The sequence below is a fragment of the Mya arenaria genome, chromosome 17 (assembly GCF_026914265.1).
Source record: "Mya arenaria isolate MELC-2E11 chromosome 17, ASM2691426v1".
In the NCBI taxonomy this organism is placed as follows: domain Eukaryota; kingdom Metazoa; phylum Mollusca; class Bivalvia; order Myida; family Myidae; genus Mya; species Mya arenaria.
Window position 1 is genome coordinate 51,216,751 of NC_069138.1, and position 21,912 is coordinate 51,238,662.

General features: G+C 33.9%; 1 protein-coding gene across 1 annotated transcript; it reads right to left on the minus strand.

The window, feature by feature from the left end:
* Positions 1–234: 234 nt before the first annotated feature.
* On the minus strand, positions 235–21,146 carry LOC128223599 (N-lysine methyltransferase KMT5A-like). The gene is made up of 5 exons (XM_052932873.1): positions 21,142–21,146; positions 18,474–18,576; positions 4,766–4,919; positions 3,360–3,476; positions 235–301 (listed from the first exon to the last, which is right to left on the minus strand). Exons 2-5 carry the CDS (start codon positions 18,574–18,576, stop codon positions 235–237), a joined length of 441 nt encoding a protein of 146 aa, XP_052788833.1. The 5' UTR covers positions 21,142–21,146.
* Between the last annotated feature and the right edge of the window lie 766 nt (positions 21,147–21,912).

Genomic DNA, 21,912 nt, shown 5'->3' on the forward strand with positions numbered 1-21,912 from the left:
AGGATGTTGCCTCTTTAAAATCGTCCAACAAAACACTGTCCAAAGCAAATGTGTCGCTAACAATTGATGTTATAGACCTCAAATGTAGGTCAATGAGAGGCAATATGCTATTCTTTGGTATACCTGAAAGCCAGTGATGGGAATTATGCACTCCATCCAATTAAGTAGTCCTAAATACTAACATCACAATGACACCACCAATCCTGCAAATAATTGTACAACGACTCCGAACAATCAACCACCAACCTCTAGAGATGTGTTGTCTGTCTCTGAGAATTGTGGAGCAAAAGGTTTGTACTTTCTGTAAACACGGGTTGAACATGCAGGGTCCTGAATTAACAATATCGATTGATCGCGCCCATCGAATAGGCAAATTTAAGCAAAACTCGACCAGTTGATGCGAAGTTCAAGGAAACTGCGTCCAAGCTTTGTTGTAAACAAGCTCTTAAACAAGTCGATCTGAGAAAATCTATAACGTGTCGGATCAGTACCCTACAGAAGTTAAAGAGCACAGAAAAGAGCTTATTAATGAGTCTTAACAGACTTTATAATGCTTTAACTATCCACATGTTTCATGCACATAATTAAGAAAAACTTTGTTTAAGACACATGAACCTAGTAGGCAAAATCAGAGATATGTATAGTTGATAAGGATTTACTAAACAAGCCAAAGCTTACAATATTTCAAGTAAACATTTCCTTTTATTAAAATGTCCATTTAACGTAACTGTAAACCTGCATTATGAAAACAATCATGAATGCAATACTAAAACTACCTTATTATAAGTACCTTCATCCAAGGAAGATCTTTCAATCCATACAAAAGCTCTTCTCCTGCTTCAATGTTCCTGAAACATGTTTAGTTTTCAAAATGTGATTAAATGACTTTTGTACTTTGTATTAAGGCTATAAGCCATGTGTTACATAACATTACAAAGGATGTGATTGATCTGTCAGTTAAAGGGCTGAAACCTCTATTTTGCGATGGTTTTAGGCATCCAAATGGGATTGAAACACAGCAGAGGCCAAACCGTTTTTAGAAGCCTTTTTGAGGGTTCTCCCAAGTTCAATTTCATGTCAACAGGAGTGTCAATCAATACTATCAACATATAAAACAAAAACCAAAAGACACCAGTTAATTTTTTTGACTAATAAAAAAAAGTATTTTTTTTTTTTTTAATGTTACAATCAAAAGCATCCATATAACGTTTTTTGGTCTCTAGTCAATATATCCGCAGAAATCTGTGAAATTGGACAAATCACATCCTTTAACAATGTTAATAGCTGTATTTTTTATCAACAATGAACAATCACTCTGCAAGACACAGAATCATCAAAATGACATATATAGAGATGGCAGGTAAATGTCTATGCACTTTCAAGTTATGGGCAATTGGCTGGACTTTCTTTATCATTTATTTGGACAGACATCAGACAAACTAATAGGGTTAAATATTAAAAGAAGGCTGACAATTGTTAAGCAATTAAGGGTCGGCCACTTAGCTAAGAAGTAGTGGGGCTGAGCCACACCATGATTACTCTCTTATTGCCTCCTATTAAGAACATAAAGAACTCAATTATTCAGACAAATAGCCTATGACAATAGTTTTGTGGGACTAAGACCAAAAGTGACACTGGTGACAGTTGAATTTTTAAACATTTAATGAGCTCAAATAACTAAAGTCAACTCATTCTGTATATACAGTTGTACATTTTTTTAACTAAGTGTTCCATATACTAGTTGATATTCAAATGTTAAGTATACTCTAAATATGGGCATATATGGAAATTGTCTTTATAACACAATAGTTCTACAACGTAACATAGGCCAAATAAAAAATAGGTCTGTTTCAGGTTACCCGACCGACCCTATTTTTTCTCGCCGACCCTAACCTATTTTCCCCTGAAAAAAATGTGACTTGGGTACGAAAAGCATTTGTTACAAAATGTATGTACGTAAAGTTGACAATATTAGAGTTGGATTTCTGAATGTATTTACCGTACTTCACCTTAGAGTACGGACACCTTAAAATAATTAATTGTTTGCCCTCCGAATTCATCAAGTTAATTAAAATCCCAGTCAACACCATTTTATACATGCATTGAAATGAATAAACACCTTTTATCGGCTTCAGATCAAACAGTCTCATTGTGTGACGTCACATAACTCTCAGTTATACTCACGAGGATCTCATGGAGAGCATGGATATTGCTATGCAGGATTAATGTGTCTGGGTGGTGTTTTTGATTGTAACTTAAGTATTATATTTCTAACTTTAATTCATCACATTAAATAGTTACCTGTATCATTGAATGTGTTGACTTTTATTGTTCTATTGATGTTACAATGAGTATTACTGTACGATTATTGCTTCATAAAGTCTATATTAAAAGTGTTGTACAAGTTTCCAAGTTTATTGGCGGATCGGTTTACAAACATGTCATGTTTGTGTTTTCTTAATCTCTTGATTGCCCTTGTTGTTTCTTTAATCCTCCATTAAATATATCACACTTCCTTTTCAACAGGCAATAAATCGTTTAGGATGGGTAGTAACTAACTAACTTATCACAGTGGTGTATACGGTTAGGCAATCTAGCCAGGCACTGTAACGATAAAGATCAATAATTTTGGTCTGTGAGACTTTGTCCTTTGGGTGTCCGAAAATTAGGAACCTAAAATAAATTATTTTTGAAAATAATATTGGATGTCCGAAATTTTAGATTGTCCGTACTCTAAGGTGAATTACAGATAGTTTGTGCTTGTGTGGCAGGTATATTTCAATTCTTGAACTATATTTTCTTCTCAGAAACAAATGTGTCAGATACTGACTTTCGGATTGATATGCCAGACTTAAGTGTGCAATTTTGGCAAAAAAACCCTGCATGTTACTTGTTCTTTAAACCTGAACCCCCAGGTTCTCTTGGCAGCACCTTGGCTGATGGCTTATATGGTAAATTTGCTGTCCCACTCTTCATGTAATTATGTTACAGTGAGGTTAGCATTCTACAGAGGGTGATTGAAAGCAAAAGGGTGCATAAAAAAGTAAAACTGTTCCTGGAAAGTCTTGAATAATAGCTGAGTGGTGTACCATAACTTAGTTGAAATCCAACCATCATTGTCAAAGTATTTAACCAGACAAATAAAGAATGTTTCCTTTGTAGCATGGAACATGTTTAAAAACTACTGATACACCTGAAAATTGATGACTTTTATTTTTGTTACTTTCTGAGTCAACAGTTACTGAAATCAATACATAAAAAAATATAAAAAAATATTCAGACCTACCTACCCTATTTTTTTGGGCAGCGTTACCTGAAACGCACCTATTTTTTATTTGGCCTTATGACAAATACAATACCTTAAAGCAAAAATGAACAAATGCCCATCAACATGTTTCATGAAGGAGTTTGCTTCTTTCTTATTTCCATGATTTACTAATCTTCCCAGTCTACCAGACTCCTTTGATGCATCCACACTACAAAAAAAAAATTCATAGCTATTGTTTTAGAAGTTTAACCACTCTAAGAAAGATTCCAGTATATGGCAAATTTGGAGATGTTTATGTCTTTAATTGTTCATTATTAGTCAAAAGTTTGCCTTCTGGTTGTTGTGATTTCCCTAAACAGTATTAAGTGAATTGACAATTAATTAAACAATTAATACAATTATGTATTACATGAATGTATTAACATATCATGCATATGGGTTTTTTTTATACATAACATCCCTTTCTTAAGTTCTGTTCACAACTTTTCATGTTATTTTTCACTGCTATAAACTTTATAAGTTTAAGCCGAAATAAACGTATTGTATTGTTTTGTAGTGTAAATCGTGTATTTGGTGATTTGTATACATAATTTTATTTTTTTCCGAGTACTCAAGTAGTGATTTGGTACTCGAGTACTTGGACGTTCGATCGAGTACTCGTTGCCATCCCTAATTTTCAATATACATTATTTAGAAAGTAGTTAAAGGTTTGATACTCAAAATTTATGTTTGTTATACATGTAAATGTATTGATTTTGAAAAAGAGTGTCACTTTAAACTGTACTCTCAAAGACTGAAGGTTTTGACAACTTCATTATGTTTTGTCTTTGAACGAGACATTTTTTTTGCAAAAAGACTGCTGATAAAAAATTGATCACAGATTTTTATATTTAATTTCAAAAAATGATGTTTTATGTATTGTTTTAGTTAGTAAAGGTTTAAGCTATAAAAAAAAATTATTGCAGATCTAAGACATATTAGAATCATTAGGACATGCTTTACATGTAAAAAGCATTATCCTGACTTTGATTTTTTCCAACTTCTGTTTTGATAACAACCAGAAATTTATATTTTGACGGAAGTACAAGGGCAAATATATATGCCATACATTTCAGGGCTTTTTCAGCAAAAAATGTGAAGAGGCCTAGCCTTTTCATTTTGGGAAATTTAATCGCGTGAAATTCTGCAAATTGGGAAATTTAAATGCGTAAATGTCTCAAAATGGGAATTTTTTGAAGTAAGATCTTCTTGTTGGGAAAGATGTCTGGGAATTGTGAAAAAAATATCTGGAAATTGGGAAAATATGCCATTTTTTCCAATTGTGAAGTAGCCTTATTTCGGCCCCTAGCAAAGAAGGTGAAAAAGCCCTGCATTTTAAAATGGGTGCATGAAATGTAACCGAAGATGCAATCTGCACAAAGAAGATCCTTTTTCAAATTCGGAATGCTATCCATTAAAAACATAATTATACAAACTGCAACAAAAATAATTTCTTACCATAACTTTTGGCCATTACTATCAAAGAAAAAACGGTATCCAGTTGATTTACGTCTTTCTCTTCGTTCGCCTTCGTCCCCTGAAATCTTCTCTCCAGTATAGTGCAAGAGTAATTCACCTCGGTCCCTTCCTATAAGAGTCTTTATACCTCTGCCTGAAATTTGCCACTTTTACATGAACATCTAACTGAAAATCAATATCTCAAATATATGCAGATATGATTCAAAAATATATATATATATTCATCTTATTTTGATCTATATACAGTTTACATGTTAACATTAAGTACATAAATTTCATGTCCTCCAGGCTCTTCCAAAAACTTCAATATGAAATTTAAACATGTTTAAAATCAAGCATTTTTATGCCAAATGATAAACTAAAGGCATTTTTGTTGGCAGTCTGCGAAATAAGAAAATATAAGCTATAGGCCATTTACAAAAAAATGTAAAAAATGAAGAAAAAATAACAAGTTTGACTTCATCATAGAGTATTAAATGCTAAAGAAAACACAGCCATTTTCCCTCTGGAGGCGTTTCGACAGTTTGTTCCAACGGAATACTAGCTTGCGGACAGTGATCCACTACATGTATTGAAACACCATTTAGTTGAAAATGGTTATTGTGCTACATATACAAAGGATATGAATCAGGACTTTCCAAGTTCCATTCTTTTTTTGTTAATAATGTTTGCGTTCATGGTTAGTCTGAACACTTTTTTTACAAATAACAAACACCTTTGCCGGGACAGGACATGCGATTTATTGCTTGAAACAGCGTGAGCAGTTATAGTACGTACAACATCGTTACAATAATATACATCTGATCAAATCGTTTTCTACGAAATATTTGCTTACAATTATAGCGTTCTGTTAAACAACAAACTATATGAAAAGATATCATGGGTCAGATTAAAAACCAGAGATAAACTTCGCCCCAACAATAGAGTGTAAAATGCTCTGGAAAACTGTTCCCACTATATCTTAAGACTTGCGAAATAATATACTTAACATACCACATACAATATGCGAGTATTATTGTGTCATGCTTTAAGACAACATTGCCATATATCTCTTCTCTTACAAAATCATATCTAATATTGTAAAAAAAACATAAACTTGAACCTGATTGCCTGAAAAGTTGACCGTTCAGATCGCTGTCGAGCATAGAACTAATCGCCACGAACATTATCCCGCCTAAACCGCCAACCAATAGCCATTTGTCACCTGACTTTTACACCCGATTAAACCGCGCACTAATATTTGCGCGCCAAAATGTTAAGAACTAGTAATTCTTGTGGGCAGGCTATTATAAGAAACAAGAAGTTTGGTTTGTTGTAGCTAAAACTTTATTTCTTTACAAAAACTTAAGTTTAAAATCTCCAGACTTGCCCTTTATTAAGCTGAGAAACACCTTCAATCACTTCAAATAGTCAATGTTAAATACTTCTCAGCTTTTAAATACAGCTTGCACAAAGTGGCAAAAACACTAAAACAAACAGTCATTGTCATAAATGTGCTTATGAAACAATGATTTTTCAGAAATATTTTTTTATATATAGTCTGTATGCTTTTTAGTACCGTAAGCACAAAAACCTTGGTCCTTTTGCATGACAAAGCCATCTTGGAAAACAAAATGGCCAAAATAAAACTTCCTGTATATTAAAGGGGCTGTACTCCATATGATGAAATAGTGGAAAAAAAGAAGAACATTGTCGAAACTGACATAAACTTGGCAAAACTGACATAAACTTGGCATCGATGTGTACAATGCCAGGGATGTGATTGACCTGTTTCGGCCATGGGTTCGCGGGGTACTTTTGGGGTCAAAAGCACACTGCCGTATTAGAAAAACTGGCTTTTTAGAAGCTCTTTTGAGGGTTCTTCTGACTTCAAAGTGAAGCAAATTGGAACATCTACATAAACAACCAAAAGCACTCTAGTAACTTTTTAAATCATCAAAAAAAAAAAAAATATTATTTTTTATTTTATTTTTTTATTTATTTATTTATTTATTTTCTTTTTTTTGGGGGGGGGTCCCTGAGGCCATCAGATCCGCGGAATTTCGAGAATCCGCGGACAAATCACATCTCTGAATGCATTGAAACTTACTAACTGAAGTACCACATAGTTTACAATTTATTTAAGTTTAGCAGTAATTTTGTATTTTTTTATTTAACAAGGAATAGGTCCTTTTGGTATGTCGAACACATGTGGCAAGTTATTTTAAAATATATCCATACAAGGGAAAGTTACACTATGTCCTTATAATTTGCAGCTCTCCATTGTGAATAACACTTAGTGTCACCTTGACCTTAGAGATAGGGACACAGGTCTTGCACACGACACGTCGTCTTGGTATGTCGAACACATGTGGCAAGTTATTTCATAATAAATCCATACAAGGGAAAGTTACAGCCCGGACACGAAAACCTATACTCTATATTCTTATATGCATCACTCCATTGTGAATAAACACCTAAGTGTGACCTTGACCTTAGAGGTAGGGACATGGGTCTTGCACACGACACATCGTCTTGGTATGTGGAACACATGTGGCAACTTTTTAAAAAAAATGTCCATACAAGAGAAAGTTACAGCCCGGACACAACAACCTATACCCTATGTACTTATATGCAGCACTCCATTGTGAATAAACACCTAAGTGTGACCTTGACCTTAGAGGTACGGACACAGGTCTTTTATGCAGCACATCGTCTTGGTATGTCAAATACATGTAGCAAGTTATTTTAAAATCTGACCATACAAGGGTCAGTTACAGCCCTGACACGAGTTATTGAGCCGGACACACGGACAGTGCGATTTTAATATGCCCACCTTCGGGGGCATAAAAAGATTAGTGGGTATATCTACCAGGTATAATTAATTCCTTATGTGTGATTGGCTAGTCGGTGTTATCACATGATGTTACCTAGAAAGGTGTATAGCTTTATGTCAACCAAATAGAGTAAGCCTTCGTACCTCTGTGGATACGATGCTGGACTGCAATTTCAGTGGCACGGGTTCGAACCTGGTCTCTGACACACTTGTTTTACCTTTTTGGTACTTTTTTACAATTATGATATCAAAGCGTAACACATTCCATTAGATAATTGTCCCGAGATTCGTTAAAGAAACAAGAGCTGTCACAGTATGTGACGAATGCCCCCGAATGTGACATTGACCTATGAACAAGGTCGGTATATGAAAAGTTAAAGATCAAACAAATACATATGGCAAGTTATTTTAAATTTCCTCTGAACATAAAAAACACCACCCATACTTGACAACCTACATTTTTATGTCCTTATATTCAGCATTCCATTGTGAATAAACACTAAGTGTATCTTTCACCTAAGAGGTAGGGACATGGGTCTTGCACCCAACACGTCGTCTTGGTATGCCGAACACATGTGGCAAGTTATTTCAAAATCTGTCCATACAAGGGAAAGTTACAGCCCAGACACGCCAACCTATACTCTATGTCCTTATATGCAGCATTCCATTGTGAATAAACACTAAGTGTGACCTTGAGGTAGGGACACGGGTCTTGCACGCGACACGTTGTCTTGGTATGCCGAACACATGTGGCAAGTTATTTTAAAATCTGTCCATACAAGGGAAAGTTACAGCCCGGACACGAGTTATAGAGCCGGACACACGGACGGACGGTGCGATATATTCTGTATTAATGGGCAGACATGCTTTTCTGCCCACAAGCAAGCAAATATGATACACAATGAAGTTAAGCTATATGAACACTCCATCTCTATATATACACACATATAAATATATATTTATTTCTGCCCAGTTCTCTCAATAATATTTTGCCATTTTGCCTATAAACTTGTTTAAACAATCAGTAGAGCGGTAGGAAAGTCCAAAAAGCAGTAAAATTCGTCTTCAACCAGTAGAGTTATGTCTGATGACACCTGACCTCAAGGCCTCACCAAATCAATAACTTGTTCATCAGACAACTATATATAGTTACTTTTGCTCACATTTTATTCACTTAGCTGAAAAATGATATTGTAAAACAGTACAAGTATAACATCAGAGTGAAAGAATGATTACACTACAATATAATTTTATATAAATATTAATTAGTTTTGAGATCAAACAAATGTAAGTGCTTTAATATGTTTAATAAATAAAAGAATTTAAAACCAGATTTTTAAGTTAACATTTTAGCAAAGGTATTTAAACAAAAAACATATATGGACTAGTGGCCTGAAAACAAAAGGCGCCAATGGTCATAGCCACCTGCCTGCCCATTGACATACCCAAATCAAAACTTTCCAGTTTTTCAGTTTTCCTTTGGAAAACCTGGTTAAAAATAATTATCTGTTAAAAACTTAAAATACTTTGTCATGTCTCATTTCATGGAAATGACTAGACAAGGTGAGTAGAAAAATAACTCATAAAATGAATATTTGCATTTGCAATAAAATATAAATATAAACTACAGCTATCACAGGATGATGAATACCCCTATACTCCACCTTGACACAGGAATAATGCAACAAACTTATTGTTGGTACATGAAAATTGAAAGGTTTATTGGCAATGCTTTCAACCAATCAATTACCTTGACTCATTTGAAAATGCCATGCAAAAATTTTATACCATTTATTAGTACCAAAAACATGTGGAATGTGACAGAAAAAGCTGAAAATGTTGACCAACATCTATGATGTTTCAGGATTATTAATGCAATACTTTTGGTGCCATAACTTTGGTAAGACTAAGTGTTATGTGACCCAAATAGGTGCATAACAGTTAATGTTAAGGAGCTGGAAATCTGATGAACAACTTATTAATTTGGTGAGGCCCTATCCTTCATTTCAACCCAGTAAAGGCTGATGCTGTCCTGTCACAAGCTGAAGCAAATTCACACATTTTAGTTCCAATTTAAAATTTTCCAACAATTGTTATTTCAACATCATAATATATTTATCACTCTCATTGGCAGATGGAATAAGAGAGTTTGGTCATGTGTTGTGGGGGGGGGCAGAAAACCCACTTATCAGGCTAAGTGACAACATCGATTTTTACAATTTAAAAAGTTTTGGGATGAGAAAAATGAGACAAGTCTATTATTTTCTGTGGAATTGTCATTCAACTCCTAAATAAGATTTACCACAATTAATAATATTGTTTAAATATTCCAAAAGGGATGAATAGTAGTAGTATTGTAAGAGGAGTAAAGACACCCTAAGGTGTCTTTTAACTCCAAAGTCTATAAGAGGAGCAATGTTACCTTTGTTCAAAGTACACATATGGTCTATGGGAAACAACTCGTACATACGAGGGTAAGTGTATGTAGAAGAGTTGCCCTTGATTTTGATATGAAACATTATGTACAGTCATAGTTTTTAATACAGTACATAGGTGTGTATACAAGAACTGTATACCGTGTGTTGGTTTAGTCATTGTTTTTGTATAAATGAAACGGCGATTTACGGTTTGGCTTCATTGCGATCGAGCTGGACCTACCATCAGTTACTTACACCGTCTACCATCGGTTATATGATGATGGATACTGACCAAAAGAATAATATTTTAGAAAGGTTTTACTTTAATGAAAATAACCCAGCTGCCTATGCTGGCCCACATAAATTGTTTCGTGTGATAGCGAAGAAATACCCGGGTGTATTTTCATTATCTTATGTAAAACAGTGGTTAGGAAACCAGGATGCCTACTCACTTCAGAAACCTAGAAGACACAAATTTAAGACAGCCAATGTAAGAGTGACTAGCATCGGCGAGCAATTGGATGTAGACCTTTTGTCAATGGCTAATCTTGCAAATGAGAATGATGGTGTTCGATTTTTGCTTTGTTTCATTAAGGGGAGCGATCTTTATAAAATAAAGATTGGTTCATTTTCATTAGGGAGAGCGATCTTTATAAAAGCAAAGGGTATATGGGAAACAACTCCTACCTACGAGGTTAAGTGTATATAAAGGAGTTGTCTTTGATTTTGATGTTTATGGTCTATAAGAAACAACCCGTACATACGAATATGTAGCAGAGTTGCCCTTGATTTTGTTATGAATTATGTACTCGAGTACAAAGGTGGGTTAAATGTGTGTTAGACATCAGTCACAATGACACACTTTTAAAGGTATATTCCACCTACTGTGAAAAAGAACGTTCCCACGTTTTTTAGTGATGACTTTTATTGTGAAATGAAATTATGAAATAGTGACACTGACATTCAAATAATTGGAAGCTTCAAATGAGATATATAGGTTAACTACATCACTGTTTGTGAAAAAAGCGTTGTCATATCATCAAAAAATTGTATAATTTAGACATTACATTACCATATCTTGAATAGAGACGAAATTTATTTATTTTAACAACCCACCCTTTTTAGAAAAAAAGTCACTGTGGTACCCCTTTTTAATTAACGAAATAAAATTTTGTTATGGTTTATTTTGCATTTATGAGTTAACATTTTTTTTTAACAATCACTTCTTTAAAAAAAAACTCGAGTGGAGGAAGATGTCGCGCAACACGGAGTTCAATGTGCAAGTGGATAATTACATTTTAATTCAAAAGGTATGTTATTGTTTCACTATAATACGAGAGAGTTGAAATATGCTGTTGAAACATTATATGAACAGCCTTTAAAAAACTTATTATATTTTACTTTCTATGTAACATGAAGTCCATCTTGATGTACAACCTTGTTTTAGAGTACACCTATACTTTGAATGCTAGTTTATTGAACTAGTGTCTATTTATTTTATTCATTATTAAGTTGTTAGCTTTTATTGTAATTTTTTCAGAACGTCGTTTTGGAGAATAATCTCCAAGCGCTAAAATCCGACATAGCTGTTTTAAAACAGCAACTGAGTAGTGCTCAGCAACAACTGAATGTCGCTGAGCAAGTAAGTAGTTTTCTCTGTTATTTAACAGACTGTGTGATTATAATTTGGTTTACTGAATTATTAAACAATTTCAAGTCATTTCCATTTCGCTGTAAGAGTGACATTGGATACATATTATGCCATAATCCAGTTAAATACATGCATACATTGACTTACTTTCTTAATTTTAATTAAGTAACAACTTGTTTGCCATACCAACCACTTTTTAAAATATTTATTTTTTTTACTTTAGCGTGACGATGAGATATTTGGGAGACACCCGCTTCTACTATTAACACTCGATCTGTGTGTCGTTTTTATTTCAGTTACAGTGTGTCAGTTCACAAATGACAGACGCTCACAAAGAACTAAAAGTAATAAAAGAGAGGTGGGGTTTTTGTTAATTTTTATAAAGTAAGGAACTAATTAACAGTGAACAAACATTAACATGATACTAAACTTTCAATTTAAAAATACCCTTTTATACCAAATAATAATGTTATTGGTAGTAAATTGACACAATGATTGTAGAATAAATTTAATAGTAAAAATGTAAAATGAATATGACAATTCTATGAGGAAAAGACATGTTGACATGCAAAAAAAATATGGACATAGTATATAAGCTAACATTATATGGCATGCAAAAATATATGAGGTGGTATACGAGGTTATTATATTAAGAATACATGAAGCAAAATATAGAAGTGGAACATATGAGGTAACATATGACATGAAAAATATATGAGGTAGTATATGAGGTTATTATATGAAGCAGAATACATGAAGCAGAATATATGAGTGAAAAACAAAATATCCACAAAAGATGAAATAAATGAAAATTTAATTTTATTGCAGTTTGAAGAAGAACAACAAAGTATGCAGACTGTCTCCAGTATGTACAAAAAAAAATAATATATTTTCCATTATTATAATGCATGTTCCAAGTTTTATTCAAACTATCTTAAACTGTTGTTTTGAGTTTTAACAATATGATAATAAAAAATGCTGTCATTTTAAACATTATGCATATGAGAAAAAAAGTATTTTATTAAGGTGCACATTTACACATGCTTGTGGGTGTTTTTTTTGCAGATGCCGAGGCTTGAGCCAACAGTAGTCCCCCAAAGGCTGGATGACTTTACGGTGAGACTTGTGGAAAATTGTTAAAAACAATAACAGGATTTTTTTTTAAATTTAAACTTGAATTTTCTTATTTTAGCACGTTAATTGCCTACATGTATAACAATAGAACTAACATACATAACAATATGATAATAAAAATGCTGTCATTCTAAACATTATGCATATGAAATAATACAACCTGATAAAAACAAACTAGAAACAAGAACAATATAATACAAACAAACTATATTTGTGTTCACACAGTTGCCTCCCATTTTCAGTGTTTTTTATACAAGAAAAAAAGTATTTTATTAAGGTGCACATTTACACATGCTTGTGTTGGGTTTTTTTTGCAGATGCCGAGTCTTGAGCCAACAGCAGCCCTCCAAAGGCTGGATGACTTTACTGTGAGATTTGCTAAAAATAACTTTGATGAATCAGTGGAGTCTATTGAGATCAAAATGGAATAAATGTAAGTGTTTTAACAAGTCAACAGTGGGAATGTGTTTAAAAAAATGGAATGTAGTGGTTTATTATAAATATGACTTTTTGATGTTTTTAAATAAAACCACACAATAGTAGTACAATCAATTTTTGTTGTAAATTTATGTGATAAAACACTTCAATTTATAACATATTATGAAAATGACACATTATTTAAAAAGCAAAATTATACAATAATCAATTGAATAAAATGATAAACACAACACCTACATCAGTATACAATGGGGTGATATTATACCTTTGATATGTAAATTAAATGATAAACAGATATGAAATGATATCGTGTTAGTGTATCACCTATACAGACACATGCACTCTAAAAACTATAAAATGACCTCCAATCTGAAAAAAATGGAGGAGGGTCAAAGGGTAAAAATGTCAAGGGAAAATCCTGATTTTAAACATTTACATTTTTGCTGCATTTGAAGAAAAAACATGGCGCGGTTAATGATGCTACTATAAAATCAAGTGTCATGAAGTTTTCAACCTCAGTGAGTGTTTGGATGACAAGTAGTCAAGTCGTACATTAGTGGGAAAAAAATGGATCTATTGGATACACGAAAATATAAGATGAGGAGAAAATTGAAAAGCAGTGCCTCTCGAAACAGACATGAGCCTTTCTCCAAAATGTATATACGGATGGTTCTCCCGGCTGAACAGACGACAGCTATTGCCAAAAGCATGCTTGACCGTCAGTCGAAACCTAAAGGGACTTGGATTGACTTGGAATTACAAAGAATGAAAGAAGCCAGCAAAAAACGAAAAGGCAAAGTGCTCAGTGCGGGTGTTATCGGTAATAAGCGCAACAAGAAACCTAGAAAGGTGGCACCATCTAGACAGAAAACGCCGAGACAAACTTCAGAAAAGTCCGAAAACATCGTTACCATCGGGCAGGTATAAAGCTGAATGTTTCACTCACTCCTCCTCATTGGCGCTTAAGGATTTTGTTGCGATGCACCAGTGTGATATTTGTTTGAAAAGTTTCGGAAGACGCGATAATATGTTGCGACATAAAAGGTCTGCGCATTCAAACGAAGATTCGGATGAAGACGCTATGTCTGACGTTACTGACCAAGAGGATATTTTTGGATCTGTTGATGAAAACGAGTCTGATAACGGCGACGACGACATGTCTGTAACCTCGAAGAACTCTTCGGGTATTGATCCTTGGCAAGAGGTTGTCGATGAGGCTTTTCAAGAGTGTCAATCGCAGTATGAGGAGGAAGTGCGTGAACTTTTGCAGGATGATACCGACCTTAGTGAAAGCGAAGCCAAGAAGGATGTCTTTGAGGATATGCGAGGTACTTACAGAAAGGCCCTGATGAATATTTTTTGGGCAAAGCTGATGTGGTTTGACTATATCAAGCGAGATACCATCTATAAGACCATAAAGAAAACAGTTAATCAACTTAAAGAAACAGAGGACTACGACGAACAGGAAGCCGTAAAGTACGCCATCCTTAAGCGGAGATTTCTGTTCGATAAGTACTTGGACAGTTACGACGTTCCTCAGTTGGATGCAGAGCAAGAGGAAGAAACAAAACAGTGAAAATCATTCAAAGATACTTTAATTCGTTCGGACTAGAGTGCTTTGGGAAATTATTTGTTTTCAATCGTTACACAATGCAGAATACAGACGCCATTTAATTCCATAACACAATTGTATCTGATAGTTTTGCAACGCGTACTTGTTTTTAAGTAAAATAAATGTCTTTAATGATGTAAAATAAAATGTCTAATAATACGAAACGGAGTTGTTCTTGTATGTTTTAGTTGTAGTTTTATTTATGTTTTAAGCGTTTTCCATATATAAACAAGACAAATGTTGATGCTGGGTATCAAAGACGCCGCCTGATCAGTTAAAAATAATGATGATTGCATTAAAATATTATGTTAATATTGTATTCAGTCATACCTCTTAGTTTGTAAAAAGGTGTGCTAAAAATTAAAATCTCAACTGTCCAAATAATGAACTCATTTCATTGTACTGAGCATTAGGTTTAAAGCTACAATTACTACAAAATTAAATCAAGTAAGTTTTATATCTGGTTACAATTCATACATACTACATAAGTAATATTATCGATGACATTTTATTACCCAGCTTGTATGTCTACAGGTTATATTCTATTTTTATATCTCTATGTTATATGCGTTTACTAACACATTAATTGTGTATGTCATCTGCAACAGTGAAAATCCTTCTTCGCCTTTGATATCTGCAACACTATATCTATAATATGCGATTAATCTGCGCCCGTAACCAGACTGCTGTAAATGATCCTTTTCGACTGGTGCTTCGAGTTCTTTTTCAATCCTAGTTTGACTATTGTTATCAATTTTAAAATAAAGCGAACTGTGCTGATTATATCCTTGTACAACATTGCTTGCCATTTCTTGGTGAAAAATATAGGGAACCAATAGCGAGAAATGTCTATAATACTTCCGACCATCGTGAATTAAAACTCTGCTAGCAATCACGCGATCTCCGTCGGATTGTTTCAATCGAACACATCCATGATATTTGATAAACTCAACGCTCATATTTTTTTGTTGTATTGTATACCTGTTCTTATAATACTGATACTGCATATTATCTTAGCTCTTACTTGAAGATAAAAAATATCAATTTACCTTCTGTTTGGTTTTCTGATTTTCCTAAAGCTATAGAATGGACACGTCTAAAGAAAAGGGTAAACCAATCAGGTCTCTCTTACAGATCACATAACCCTACATTTTACCTAAATGTATAGAATGGAGAAGTCTAAAAAAGAGGTCAACCAATCAGGTCTCGCTTACAGTTAACATGATCCTACATGTTCCCATATGAAATTTTCGTCGGCCCGGAACTACGTTGACTAATTACATGTAAATTGAATCCAATGAATAATTAAGGAAATCGAATGTATGCAATTTAAGTTAAATATGTTGTGCTGCTCTAACGAGGTCATCCTAACAGACATATTGATATAAATATATATTGTTTAAAGGTAGATCTAGGGTTCTTCAATACATGTTTCGTGGAATGCATACGTGTGACAATACGAAACATCAAGTCTGTTACACGCTTCGCGTTTTATATAGTTCAATATAGCGTATTATAGTCAGGTGTGGCTATACAGAAAAGATGCGCTCTGTTGAACCCATCTTCTACATATTCGTATGTACGGGTTGTTTCTTATAGACCATAAACATCAAAATCAAAGACAACTCCTTTATATACACTTAACCTCGTAGGTAGGAGTTGTTTCCCATATACCCTTTGCTTTTATAAAGATCGCTCTCCCTAATGAAAATGAACCAATCTTTATTTTTATAAAGATCGCTCCCCTTAATGAAACAAAGCAAAAATCGAACACCATCATTCTCATTTGCAAGATTAGCCATTGACAAAAGATCTACATCCAATTGCTCGCCGATGCTAGTCACTCTTACATTGGCTGTCTTAAATTTGTGTCTTCTAGGTTTCTGAAGTGAGTAGGCATCCTGGTTTCCTAACCACTGTTTTACATAAGATAATGAAAATACACCCGGGTATTTCTTCGCTATCACACGAAACAATTTCTGTGGGCCAGCATAGGCAGCTGGGTTATTTTTATTAAAGTAAAACCTTTCTAAAATATTATTCTTTTGGTCAGTAGCCATCATCATATAACGGATGGTAGACGGTGTAAGTAACTGATGGTAGGTCCAGCTCGATCGCAATGAAGCCAAACCGTAAATCGCCGTTTCATTTATACAAAAACAATGACTAAACCAACACACGGTATACAGTTCTTGTATACACACCTATGTACTGTATTAAAAGTTATGACTGTACATAATGATTCATATCAAAATCAAGGGCAACTCTTCTACATACACTTATCCTCGTATGTACAAGTTGTTTCCCATAGACCATATGTGTACTTTGAAAAAAAGGTAGCATTGCTCCTCTTATAGACTTTGGAGTTAAAAGACACCTTAGGGTGTCTTTACTCCTCTTACAATACTACTACTATGAATAATGTTGAAAACATGGTGCTTATGAAGGATACCGAGTTTAATTTGAAAGAAATGTGCATAAAACACGGTATTTCTACCATTTGAGACTATAGTAATTAATCTTTTTATCTTTTTAATCACAGTTAATCTTTTAGCATTCATCAATCATTTAATATTTTTGCTCTTTCTGCTATACCATATAAAGTTACAATCTTTTAATCAGTATTTAATATTGGAGGTCGGCGAACCTTGTCTGATATCTTCTAAATGGCAAACGCATGTTTACGGTCCAAACACATGGTTGATCACAGGAGACATATTTTGCTGTCTTTATAAGGATAATAGTTTGAATCATAGCGAAGTTATTTATCCATATCCTTGTCCAAAATAAAACTTACTTTTTTATGATTAGGCTTTGCGAATTCATGCAGGCTTTTTATGATTAGGCTTTGCTGGATTTTTCCTAAAAACCGACCGGGACTTATAAACGAGTATTGTATACAAAAAACACCAGATTTCATGGGCAAAATTGGCTGGAAAATACGGTAGTCTAAGGTAAGGAAATGATTTCAGACATTAAACAATGCTATTTTTATCAGACTTTTTGTAAATTAGGAAACACTTTTTCTTTAAACTGTTAATTTTCCCAATTTCTGCATTTTCACGTCGCAAAATTTCCCAAAATGTCTAGGGACTCCCAAAATTGGCAGAAAAAGTCCTGAATGCATTATTCAGTAAGTAGTTAAAGGTTTAAAGCCTTTTTCAACCTCATTTTTGACATCTTTGTGAGATAGTTAGCATATGAACATGTTAGTCTATGCCTGCTTTTGTATATCATCATATATACTCGTTAATCAAAATATTTTATGTTTAACAAAGCATAACCAGCCAGCAAAAAAAAGACAACACACCAGAAAATCAATTAATGTGTAAGTCTATAATGATATGTACTTTGAAATATGTTGAACCATATTTGGTCAGAAACAAGGTCACTCAGTGCTTTAATGCAGGGCCCTGATATGTTAAACAAAAAACATGTTCTCTTTGCTTGTTGTTAACACACCCTCATTATGCAATAACCTTTTGTGGACACCAACTTCAGCTCAAATGGCAAATACCAGCAAGCACAATAGATTTCGCAAAACTTCACAATGAACGTAAAATCCCTCTTAATAGGACTTGATATATATTTTATAATTGAATGTGATGAATTTATGTTACCTTTAAAGCCATACATGTCTATAGAAAATCCATCTGGGTCGCCTTTCTCAACCCATTGAAGGGCAATATCTTTTGGGGATTTTCTCTTTCCTGGCACAGGCATCTAAAATAACACAGTTGATTTAAATGTAAAACATACTGTCTGCTTAGTTCTGGCTCACATAACTTTAATGTAGATTTTTTTACTACACATTAAAGTCATGGTGTAACCCTCATACAAAAGTCAACCAGAATCAATACAACTGACTACGATGATAAAATGACTCTGCAATCACGTGCCAGCAGTGATTTTTTCACTTCTTTGTGAAACAGCCCATGTCATTTCTATTGTGAAATTTTAACACGTTAAAGTTCAAATTTGTGAAAAATTAACAAAACATAAGTCTTAATTCTGAAATACAATAGTATTATACTCAAACATATAGCCTGATTTAGTGTCAACATGTTCTGACTTCGAGGTACAGTGTTTCGGTAAGGAAGAATTGGTGTAATGACACCCGCATGAAATTGTTTATGATCAGGCTGAAGACGACTGAGTTGACTGTGTGGGTTCTTCATTTTCAATTAAGGGAATACAATTTGATGTGGATGTGGAACACAAAAGGGAACTGATGACAGATAGAGAATCACCATGGTCATTTGTAAATCTCATCTGTAAAGGCGTAAAATGTTGTTGGTGAACCGGCAGCATGGATTTTTTTCTCTGATAACACTTACCATTTCTTGACATTTTGCCGATAAATATTAATTTGTCAACATATTTTGCTACGTAATTTGCTCCGCGTGACCGAGTGCTTAACTTAGGAGCGTCTTCTTGATCGGGTATTGATAAAAGCTGTCATACGCTATTCTATATGTATGAGAATATGTAATCGCCAATCGTAAATATTTCGACTAAGAAGCTCAAAGTTTTACACAACTTTAACAATTGTGTACGTTGATTTAATGCAAAAATATTTTGTTCACAAGTAAATCTTGTGAATATTTCTTCATATTTTTGTGAATTTTTAGAGATTAGGACATTGTGAAAAGGCTGATATTCTGCGTCAAATTGTTAGTAAAAAATCACTGTACCATGATGATGACAATTGATTCTCATTTTAGCATCGGCTTCACATGAAAAATCCATTGCAGTTAGGTTGAAAATGAATTTTAATAATAAAAACAATTAGCTTTATTCATGTTTTGTTATCTGTTTGTTTTCTTATCATTCAAAATAGAAAATAAATGCAAAAAACTTGGTATTTTCCGAAAATCTTTTTATCACATGATTAAATTTGAACAAAACTATGACTTAAGTAAGGAATGTTTATATCAGATTTATCATAAAGGTAAAACACCTATCTATTTAGCATTTTTAGGTTTTGAAATTGTGTTTGAGAACTACATTTTAGTTTTTACTTCATTTACCCGATAACTTTTCTTTAGAGAACATTTCCTAAAAGGTAATATATAACATGTTTGCTGAAGTTCTTTAGCTACTTGTATCTGGGACCAGTAGTCTTACTCCCAGCTGGTACTGTATGCATTTTAAACAATGATTAGCTACTGGTATGCATTTTAAAGAAAGACCAGACCTGATTATGGCAACTACATATGTACAAATATAAAATATAGACCTGCTTTGAAGTAGTCTAAAATGATAGACGTGTTATACAGGATTCTTCCAATCCCTAACGTCTAAACGGGAATGTGCAAAAAAACGGGGGGGGGGTAAAAATATTGAAATTCTTTTAAGTGAAGTATTTTATGGTTGAAATTGATCATAAAGAGTTATATTCATATTTGACCATGTAAGTGAAATGTTATTTTGCACTAAACAAGCATTTAATGCATTAAAACAAGTTGTTAAAACTGTGCCCTGAAGCCTTGCAGGTGCCCTTCATGTATATATCGTTATGTTTTGACAGAATGAAATGAAGAAAAGCCGTCAAACTCATAACTATAAGTTGGATATTTATTTTTTGTGTACGGAACTAATATAAAATAACATTATCTGGTAATATTACTTGTTTTATGATATTTTATAGACGTTATATGCTTTAACCCGGAATCCTGATCGGAACAACTACCCACTTTTGATACTAAACAATTTGTACGTGAAGGATTTGCCATATCAAAAATCTAAAAAAAAAACGTCAACGTACAATTATGTGGACTAAGTTTGAAGATAACTTCTCTTTTACTACACCAAATTAAATAAAACAAAAGGCAGTCTATGCCACTATAAGAGCCCAGCCTTCATTTTATTACCGCAGTTTTATTAACATTTCAAGAAACCTGTTTCAAACTGACAGTGCTCCGTCAGACGGCCTTATTGTGAAAAGGTTCTTCATTCGAAGCAAAATATTGCCTTCCGACGTAGCATTTATGACGCAATTTATCACGTGGTATACACACACTGAAAAGGCACTGAAAAGAGCCCTGTGATGGTAGGCACCGGCTCCACAATCAAATAAGTACTTAGTCGTACAAAATTTGGCTACAACAGTATTTCTTTTGGCGCCTTGCAAATTGAAGTCATCGATCAACATTTAAATTGAGACCCACCATTGATTGGCACCAACTTTTTGAAAGTCCTTAAATTACAACTATAGAGATACACAAGTTTACAGCCAAGATATGACATCTTTTCACATGTTTAACTATTAAGCCATTTAAAACGTACCTCAACCTCGCTGCATCTCCAACAAAGTTATCAAAATGGCGTTTCTAACTTCGAGTCGTGCCGGATATGACCGTGTAGTTTCTAACGAGTTCCGACCTAGCATTCGTAACAACTCGGTTAGTGGTGACCAAATTGTTCCAATCGATGATTATTTTGCGGAAAGATATCAAAGGGAGGCAAGCCAAATATTATTTTTCTTCCCACAACCCAAGCTGGCGAATTGTGGGCAGATTTTTACACATTAAATTATCACCCCTGAAGACCAAATGAATGAAATAAAGGTACCGTATTTGTGGGAAGATTCCGATCTGCCCACATTTACGGTGAACATCCCAGAACGAGGGTCTGAGGATTACAATTCTCCCCACATTTACGGTGTTACAAAACTAATATATATAAATAATTGGTATGTTTATCAAGAATTGTTAGGTACCGCCTTGGGACGGTCAGTAAAATGTAAATTTACTGGGGGTTTAAACCAGTTTATGTGCACAAACCTCACTCTTATCCCAAGAATCCTTAATAAAGATAAAACGCAAAAGGTAAATCTTTTCAAAGTATGCATTAACTTGAGGAAACTTATCAATAAAACAAATAATAGTAAAAAACGAAAAGGTAAACCCCAAGTACTTCTATGATTAGAGATCCCAACTATATCTGCAGACGGAGGGAAACAATTCAGAGCACCTAATGCAAATACCTTTCAAAGATACGATGCAGTCATTGTAAGAAACCAAAAACATCAAACACAGTCTGCCTTATAAAATAAAA

Excerpts from the sequence above, each read along its gene's own strand:
- LOC128223599 (XM_052932873.1), bottom strand. The coding sequence starts at position 18,576 with ATGCCTGTGCCAGGAAAGAGAAAATCCCCAAAAGATATTGCCCTTCAA. Across the intron at positions 4,920-18,473 it reads AGACATGTATGGCTTTAAAG|GCAGAGGTATAAAGACTCTT; the intron begins GTAACATAAATT and ends GGCAAATTTCAG. Across the intron at positions 3,477-4,765 it reads AGTAATGGCCAAAAGTTATG|TGTGGATGCATCAAAGGAGT; the intron begins GTAAGAAATTAT and ends TTTTTTTTGTAG.